This window comes from Oncorhynchus gorbuscha, linkage group LG26 (assembly GCF_021184085.1).
Source record: "Oncorhynchus gorbuscha isolate QuinsamMale2020 ecotype Even-year linkage group LG26, OgorEven_v1.0, whole genome shotgun sequence".
Lineage (NCBI taxonomy): Eukaryota > Metazoa > Chordata > Actinopteri > Salmoniformes > Salmonidae > Oncorhynchus > Oncorhynchus gorbuscha.
Window position 1 is genome coordinate 17,408,718 of NC_060198.1, and position 9,980 is coordinate 17,418,697.

Sequence of the window (9,980 nt, forward strand, 5' to 3'; positions counted from 1 at the left end):
CCAGCACAGGTGTAACACATACTGACTAGCGAGGTGACACCAATCAGTGCGTTAACTTGAAGAATTAGCTAGCTACATTTTGAAGTGTTGCATTTTGATTCAAGTGGGTCACCAATGTGGTAAGTGGAACACAACTCTTTTTTTTGTTACTCACTTTTTGTTAAATCACCTAAATAGTACTCTTTCATTTCAGAGCCTGGGTTTTTCCCCTGAGGCTAAAATCAATAGAACAGGCGGTAAACGTTTAGGGTTCAACATTGTGACATCATTAAAATACACCTACTACAATGTTAACATTCTACATTGTGACATCATTAAAATACTCCTACTACAATGTTAAAACATTCTACATTGTGACATCATTAAAATACTCCTACTACAATGTTAAAACATTCTACATTATGACATCATTAAAATACTCCTACTACAATGTTAAAACATTCTACATTGTGACACAATTAAAATACTTATTCTACAATGTTAACATTCTACATTGTGACATCATTAAAATACTCCTTCTACAATGTTAAAACATTCTATATTGTGAAATTAATTCATTGATATCATGAAACAACTCCTTTATGTATTTTCTGATGTTTAGTCAGAGATCTTTTATCAGATTATCTCTTCCCACATTGATTACAGCTAAGAGATTTCTCTCCTGTGTGTGTTCTCTGGTGTGACACCAGGCTGTTAAGCAAAGTAAAACTCTTCCCTCATTGAGTACAGCTATAAGGAGTCTGTCCTGTGTGTCTTCTCTGGTGCAAAGTAAGCTGGCAAGATGTAGTAAAACCCTTCCCACATTTACTACAGCTATAAGGTTTCTCTCCTGTGTGTGTCCGCTTGTGTATATTCAGGCTGTCTGGCCGTGAAAAACTCTTCCCACATTGATCACAGCTATAAGGTTTCTCTCCAGTGTGTGTTCTCTTGTGTAAAGTCAGCTGGCTAGATGTAGTAAAACTCTTCCCACATTGACTACAGTTATACGGTTTCTCTCCTGTATGTGTTCTCTGGTGTGTTGTCAGACATCCAGATGTACCAAAACTCTTCCCACATTGACTACAGTTATACGGTTTCTCTCCTGTGTGTGTTCTCTGGTGTGTCTTCAGACATCCAGATGTACCAAAACTCTTCCCACATTGATCACATTTAAAAACTTTCTCTCCTGTGTGTGTCCGCTGGTGAACTATCATGCTGTTTAGCTGAGTGAAACTCTTCCCACATTGGTTACAGCTATGTGGTTTCTCTCCTGTGTGTGTTCTTTGGTGTATCTTTAAATAACTAGATGTAGAAAATCTCTTTCCACATTGATCACAGCTATAAGACTTCTCTCCTGTGTGTGTCCGCTGGTGTACTATGAGGCTGTTAAGGTGAGTAAAACTCTTTCCACATTGATCACAGCTATAAGGTTTCTCTCCAGTGTGTATTCTCTGGTGTGATTTCAGGGTTTGTAGACGAATAAAACTCTTCCCACATTGATTACAGCTATATGGTTTCTCTCCTGTATGTGTTCTCTGGTGTATAGTTAGATAGCTAGATGTAGAAAAACTCTTCCCACATCGATTACAGCTATACGGTTTCTCTCCTGAATGTCCCCGCTGGTGTACCATCAGGCTGTTTAGCTGAGTAAAACTCTTCCCACATTGATCACAGCCATAAGGTTTCTCTCCAGTGTGAATTCTCTGGTGTGATTTCAGGGTTTGTAGACGAATAAAACTCTTCCCACAGTGATCACAGCCAAAAGGTTTCTCTCCAGTGTGAATTCTTTGATGTATTTTAAGGTCTACTGAAGAATTGAATATTTTCCCACAGTCAGAGCAGCAGTGAGTTTTTTTCCCTGTAGGTCTCTGTCGGTGTTTCTTGAGGAGTTCTGATCTGGAAAGACTTTTCTCTGCCTCGTCAGCATCATGATGTTGTTGAGGATCCCCAGAGGATCCACGATAGTCCCGTCTCAATCCTGTGTGAATCACAAAGTCAGACAGATGGTTAAATGCCCACAACAGCAGAAATCCACTGTTTCAGGTAAAAGGTGATGCCCAGAGCATTCCCATGAAGTTGAACAACAATTGATGTCTGTTAAATTTGACAATTAAGACAGTCAAGTTAGCAACAAGTGTCATTTTGTCTTGTTTTAACATTAGTAGTAACTAGAAATAAGTTATTAAAGTTGTTGAAATCCAAACAGGCTGAATACACCGCTCGCGTTGCAAAATAAAATTAGAAATCTATATTATTCAATTATTGCAATTCAATTATTGCATTGGTTTATAGAAGCAGGTACCCACATGCCATCTCCTCATTGGTTATACCAACATGGTTATACCCACATGGGTGACTGAAAGACGAACGTGGTGGTAATGCACCTAATTTATGAAAGTTGCCAATCGTAATATAAAGTCAAGAGAAGAAAAAGCCTGGAAGGAAGAGTGATGACAAGAAACGATTCGGTTGACCATTTAAGTTTGGATTAATTGGTGGAGTAGAGGACCTTGTGCATTTCAGATAAAATAACAACTCAATGTATCCCAGGACAAATTAGCTAGCAAGTGCAAGCCAGCTAGCTAAATTGTCATAAATGTCTAATGCTTTTCGACGTGTCCCCAAATGAATATAATTGGTTCAGAGTTTGTTTTGATATTTTAACCTACGTGTCGTGATCGTGTTTGGTGTGAGGGGACAAAATACAGGTATGCACGATGGCGCAAGCGCGCAGCCGGTTTGGGTTCCGTGAAACAGTGCTCCAAAAAACTTTTGGTCTCCGATATAGGCCCCTTTCCGTGTTTGCTAAAATTGGCGCACGATGGTGATGCAAATGCAATTGGTTGAAGAAACTCCTCCCTGCTAATGAGGAAACCACTAGTTATGGATGTAGTATATCTGCATGGGCCAAAAATGGTGAGCTTAGATTTAAGTTTTCTTTTTAAGTATTCTGAATATTACAGCACACAATCAGCGCAAGATCAGGAGTGCAACTCAAGGAAACTCACATTCAGCTCTGTGTCTATTCACTAATTCACCACTGTGGGGGAAAACTCAGGGGGTCATCATTGGCTGACTGCAAAAATAGCCTCCATTTTCAGGTTGATTATGAGTGCATTTCACACTACTTCGTATTATAATTATATGGCTCGCTTGAATCTCCTGCTTAATATGTTTGTTGTCACAAATCAACTGCTTTACACTTAAAAAAAACACTCATCACCAGTAAAACGCTCTTTGGCTAGCTTTGCCATCAGCATGACAATGAGGATTTGTACACTAAGTGTTTAACAAATTAACCCATAGTTTCACCTAACAATAACATAGACCTACTGTAGGACCCATAACGTCACCAAACAATAACATAGACCCACTATAGGACCCATAACTTTACCTAACAACAACATAGACCTACTGCAGGACCCATAACGTCGCCTAACAATAACATAGATCTACTGTAGGACCCATAACTTCCCCTAACAATAACATACTGACCTAACATACTGACCTACTGTAGGACACATAACTTCACCTAACAACAACATAGACCTAGGACTTTAAATAATTTAATATTTCAGGTGAAACATGGAATCTAAAATGTATTTGTCATGACATTTCCTAACCTGATCACCAGATAATTTTGTGAATAATCCCACTAGGCTACTCTGTAATGTGTTGTCATTCTAAATGCCCTGAATTAAGGAAAAAAGATGACTGGCATTCAGAAAATGATTTCCTGGATCAGCTGATGATAGTTGAACATGTGACTAACTAAATTGCTACAGTATTAAGAATGATGTGTAATTATTGAAGAACCGCATTGATGACAGCATCCATTTGGGTGTTGTCAATAAAGTTAAGGTGACTCTCGGTTAGAACCACTGGATTTAGCAAACACTGAAATTATTTAAGATTTCTGTGCCAATGAAAACTGTTTTCCCAGCGTAATATAAGGAGACACTAAATGTTACGTAGTTAGAGAGCATTTCAGAGATCCGAATACAAAAAAACTGTACTAACAGGACAATAACCTAAACCACAGGAGCTTACCAAGATGACATTGAATGTTCCTGATTGGCCTAGTTACAGTTTGGACTTAAATCATCTTGAAAGTCTCTTGCAATACTTGAAAATGGCTTTTTAGCAATGATCAACAACCAACTTGACAGAACAGGAAGGATTTAAAAAACAATAATGAATATTCACATGAAGATCAGTCACCTATTGGATGACATCACAACTTCCCATCAAGCCAACTTCTTGAAGGCCTTACTATTACATCACTCACTCCTTTTTTTAAAACCTTTATTTAACTAGGCAAGTCAGTTAAGAACAAATTCTTATTTTCAATATTGGCCTAGGAAAAGTGGGTTAACTGCCTGTTCAGGGGCAGAACGACCTTGTCAGCTCAGGGATTTGAACTTGCAACCTTCCGGTTACTAGTCCAACGCCCTTCTAGTCTGCAGTTGTCAACAACAAAAAACTATTTTGCTCAAAGCATTTATTTGTTTCCCTTTAGTGTGTTTATACTTTACTGTATTTATATATCACTTTTTAACAGGAAAATGTGAAACATCCCTGGGGGACGTCATGAACAATTCATACAGTACAAAAACATATTCAAGTGTAGAACGCCCTTTTAAAAATCGCACACTAGTTCAACAATTGCAGAGTTTGTATCCCTGTTTAAGATACTACTCACTGTATTTACTGGTGTTAATCAGATCAATGTCCCTGTTTTATAAGATAGTAAGTACTCACTGTATTTACTGGTGTTAATCAGATCTCTAGTCTGCTCTTCTTCGTCCTCCTCAAGTGTGACAGTAATCTCCCCCTCTTCATCCGTTATTCCAAAAACTTCATCTTCTACTCCAAAAACGGCATCATCCTCATTTTCTTTCACGGTAACATCCTCCTCCTCTTTCACTCTGAACGCGTCTTTCACTGTAACGTCTTCCTCTTCATCTTTCACGGTAACAGCCTCACCCTCTACTTGTTTTTGTATTGTAACAGCCTCCTCTTCCTCCTCCTCTTTCACGAGAGTTTCCTTCTCCGTCCAGCAGACCACCTCTTCTTCAGCAGGAGGAGAGTAGTTTAGTGAACTCATGGTCAGGGATAATAGCTAGTTAGCATTAGCGAATAGACTAGTGCTAACTTAACCAGCCAGCTAGTTGATTTACAACGTAAATATTAAATTAAATGGGGTAGCTAGTTGTTTACATATAAGTATGTTTAAATCCTAGTGGCAATTAAACCACGAAATTGTCTAAAGAACTTGAACGTTCCGACTTCGTTGGCTAGCGAGCAACCGAGGTGGCTGCAGTTGTTGAAGAAGCGTTCCGTCCACTAGATTAAACGTCACACTAGAAACATCGCCCGAAAGACACATATGGCCATCTGCTGTCTGGGGGGAGTAAACGCAGTTGAGGAGGGAAAACTTTTTATTTTCTTCTTCATTTAATTATCATATTATAAATCCGTTTAGGGAAACGTTTTTTCCTCTCCATTAAATAAGAATATTATATCAACACGTACAAAGAGCAACAAGTGTTATTTGATTAGGTCAGATGTTTTTTGAGAATTTAAAACAAACTCTACATCTACTCCACATCTGTATTTCTGATTCAGTCAAATAACTAGATATCAAAAGTATCACCTAGTTATTGATACCCTTGATAAAGATGAGCAGAAAGGTATGTATAAAATAAATAAATACATTTTACCCACTACCAGATATTTTAGCCCAAAACCTGGTTCCCTCTCTGCTAAGAGGCTTAATCGGGCACAAAATCAACATTTTCAATGGCCATCTCAGTCTTCGGACTTGAACTCCATTGAAATCCTGTGGTTTGAATTGAACAGGGCAGTCTACACACGCAGACAAAAGAAATCAAGGACCTGGAGAGATTCTGTATGTTGGAATGGTCTAAGATCCCACCCAATGTGTTCTCTAATCTCATAAAACATTTCAGTGTCGTTATCCTCCCAAGGGGAGGGTGCTGGAGTATTGAAAAGAAAAGATGGGTGGCAATAATTCAGACCCCTACCTTTTGAGAATTACATGTTAAAATATATCTCTTTCTCTGAGCAATTGTATCAGTATAAAATAATATAATTTCTTTATTTGTTTTTACATACAATATAGCTCAGTATTTGAATTCTGTACTTTATAGAGTCATCTTTATCATGGGTGTCAACAATTTCTCCACCAATTTGTACCTCCATACTGCTGCTATATTGTGTAACAATACATCATGTAGATGTATATAATGAACAGACTAGGTCTATACTGCTCCTACATGGTGTAACAATACATCATGTAGATGTATATAATGAACAGACGAGGTCTATACTGCTCCTACATGGTGTTACAAAATAATACAAATCTACATTTAACTCAACTGCGCTACCCACTCCAGTCAGCAGGTGGCGGTCTGGGAATTTAAGGCAATGCTGTTGGTGTGACATATAATCTAGTGGACGGAACGCTTCTTTCAACAGCAGCAACAGTTAGTCAGCCACCTCCGTAGCTTGCTAGACAACATAGCTGAACCAATACAGCTCTTTAGACGCTTTAGTTGATATGAGCCACTGTGTTTTAAACCCACTTCTGTCGTCTAGTTAAGTTACCCGATTAAATTTCATATTTACCTTGTTGTCATTCGTCAGCTAGCGAGCTGGTTAAGTTAGCATTAACATAGCTAGCTAACATCCTCGACCATGAGGTCACTAAGCTACTCTCCTCCTGCTAAAGAAGATGATGTCTGCTGGATGGAGAAAGAGGAGGATATCACAGTCAAACAAGAAGTGGAGGGTGAGGCTGTTATTGTGAAAGTATCGGAAAATACGTTCAGAGTGAAAGAGGAGGAGGATGCATTTTTTGGAGTGAAAGAGGAGGGGGAGATGACTGCCACATCCAAAAAGGAGGAGGAAACTGGATACCTGGTCCCGGTTTCCCAAACGCATCTTAAGGCATCCAATGGTTCCAACGGTGAACTTAACCGTAAGATGGTTTTGAGAAACCGTTCACTGATTTACACTAGTAAGTACAGTCTTAAATACAGAGGCACAAACTCTGCAGTTGTTGAACTGATGTGTGGTGTTAAAGTGGAAATCTGCAATTGCTACATCCATATTGTGACTTTTAAATTATTTATTTATAGCCATTGATTCTTGAAGAATATAACACATGCCTCATGAGCTTAGTTCAACTGTTGTACCCCACCAGAACCCCAAATAAGCTTTTTTTTACTCCAATGTTTATAAACAATGTAAATCAACACTGTATAGCCTCAACATGGTTAAAACTATAATGTTGATATCATGGATGGTCAGTCCTTGCATCCATAGGTCTGTCTATTAATTTTGAAAGTAGTTACTTCTCTCCAACCCCATCATCATCTTATTACCAAAACAGTGGTGGGATGACAGATTTGTTATTGTTTGAACTGCAGATTGGTTAGTTGTGTGGAGCAACAAAATGGCTGCCCAGAGACTTGGTTTGGTAAATAGCTGAGGGATGGGGGAAGGAGAAGTGTAAACACTCTCAAATTAATAGAGAACGCTATTGTAGAAACCGTAACCCAATACCTAGCGACCTCGTCAAGAAGTTCAGACATCTTGGCGTAACAGTTATAAGGTGTTGACTTGACAGTCGCTGGACACAGGTTTGAGTTAACCTCAGGGCTACCCCCTGAATTCACTACAATATAAATACAAGGACTGGCCATCCATGATGTCATATTGATAGTTTAACCAGGTTTCTAGGCTATATAATATATTCTAGAATTCATCCATGATGTCATAATGATAGTTGAACCAGGTTTCTAGGATATATAGTATATTCTAGAATTCAGACATCTTGGCGTAACAGTTATAAGGTGTTGTCTTGACAGTCAGTGGACCCAGGTTTGAGTCCAGGTCAGGGATACCCCCTGAATTCACTTTTTATTGTTATTTTTTACACTATTTTTTATTTTATTGTTTACATGAAGTTAGCTCTATTTATGGAATAAATTTTTTTTTTTCCTTTATAAGATCTCTCAAAAACAGTATCGACAACGAGTGTCCTATGAGGGGTAATAAGAGGCAGTGTGTCAAGATGAGTCCCAGACACAGGATGTGATTGAGAGACTGGCCCATGAGCTGCAGAACATCAAGAAGTACCTCACTCGGAAACGCAAAGAACAGCAGTGCAGCGAGAAAGAGAGGAGCCTGGCCCAGGTGGGACAGTCGGTGCTCCTGCCCCAGCGCAGAATTCACTACACTATGAATACAAAGACTGGACATCCATGATGTCATAATGATAGTTTAACCAGGTTTCTAGGCTATATAGTATATTATATAACTGCCAGTGTAGATTTCCTGTGGTGGTCAAATGTTTAAAGCTGTTGATAAGTCATTGTATAACAGTCAGCCAATTTTTGTTCATGCCATTGCATTAAAGGCAAGACATACCTAGATTCAATTACATTCATGAATTGGTTTGAAACCTTTGTTTTAAACCGTTCTCAAAGTTGGTGCCTTGGCGGATTTGTAAGAAATGGTTTGTCATGAAACACTTTTTAAAATGTATTTAAATGTAACCATTATTTAACTAGGCAAGTCAGTTAATTAAGAACAAATTCTTATTTACAATGACTGCCTACCCCGGATGACGCTGGGCCAATTGTGCGCCACCCTACGGGATTCCCAATCACGGCCAGTTGTGATACAGCCTGGATTTGAACCCGGGTGTCTGTAGTGATGCCTCAAGCGGGAGCCCCAAAATCATGTTCCAGTGCTGTCCCCAACTAAAACACATCTTGGTCAAGCAAGAGCCATCTGTTCTTTCTAAAAATCGCCCAATGTGTTTTTATAAAATCTATATGTTCTGAACTTGTCTCATGCTTTAAGCATGCTGTTTGATCAAATAAATAACACACACAAATGACTAGAGGGAGCAAAGTAATCAATATTACCTGACTAGAGGGAGCCAGTCATCAACAACCTTTTTTAAAATTTGTATTTTACCTTTATTTTACTAGGCAAGTCAGTTAAGAACAAATTCTTATTTTCAATGACAGCCTAGGAACAGTGGGTTAACTGCCTTGTTCAGGGGCAAAACAACAGAGTACCTTGTCACCTCGGGGATTCGATCTAGAAACCTTTAGGTTACTAGTCCAACGCTCTAACCACTAGGATACGCTGCTGGACTTTGTAAATTCTGCCGTTCTGCTCCTGAAGTTTTCAGTAATAGACTAATAAACTACAGATAGACTAGTAATAGACTACACCAGCAGTCGGCAACCTTTTCCGGTTGGGGTGCCAAATTATCTAACCATTTCTACCAATCTGTGCGCCCGTTATGATTTTCATATGCACATTTTTTGGAACAGTTTAATTTAATTTATAATATCTCAAAATTATTGTCTGTGATTAATCTACATTCTATCTAAATCTAAATGAAAATTTTACAGATCTAAAAGTAACATTTATTGCCATTGCCAACTATGTAAAAACAATAGCGTACATAAAGCCAACAAATAAATACATTTAATTTTTCAGGTAGAAAATATCCTGATAAGAATAAATATCCTAGAAATCACTTTGGCTGCACATGGCCTGTCTACAACAAACTTGAAACATTGTATCAACTATCAACAGGGTCCTCCGAAACTTGAAACATTGTATAAAATATTCTGGGCCCTCAGTTTCCCGGCGCCAGTGAGTTCGAGACAGACATAGCTGTCGGCTATTTTTGAAAAGGATAAGAAGTCATCAGGTATTTTATGACATTTCCACTGGATCAGAACTTAACATTTTTCCCTTTCATGCCGAGTGGTTATCGAAATGGTGAGAGCTGGAAAAGTTTTACGAAAATACTTTGAGGAACTGTTGTCATTCGCATTTGATTTTGATTAGACTTTGTTTACTTGCAGTTTGAGGTGAAGAAAAAATGTGTTTGAGAAGCTCCACAACTCATTAGTGGTGGTGCGTTAAGACAATCAGAAATACTATCA

At 38.5% G+C, this 9,980-nt stretch overlaps 1 protein-coding gene across 1 annotated transcript; it reads right to left on the bottom strand.

Annotated features, from left to right (window-relative positions):
* Nucleotides 1–564: 564 nt before the first annotated feature.
* LOC124015781 (zinc finger protein 883-like) lies at nt 565–5,310 on the bottom strand. Its single transcript, XM_046331245.1, has 2 exons — nt 4,741–5,310; nt 565–1,957 (listed from the first exon to the last, which is right to left on the bottom strand). The coding sequence occupies exons 1-2, from the start codon at nt 5,084–5,086 to the stop codon at nt 717–719; spliced, it is 1,587 nt and encodes a 528-aa protein (XP_046187201.1). The 5' UTR covers nt 5,087–5,310; the 3' UTR covers nt 565–716.
* Between the last annotated feature and the right edge of the window lie 4,670 nt (nt 5,311–9,980).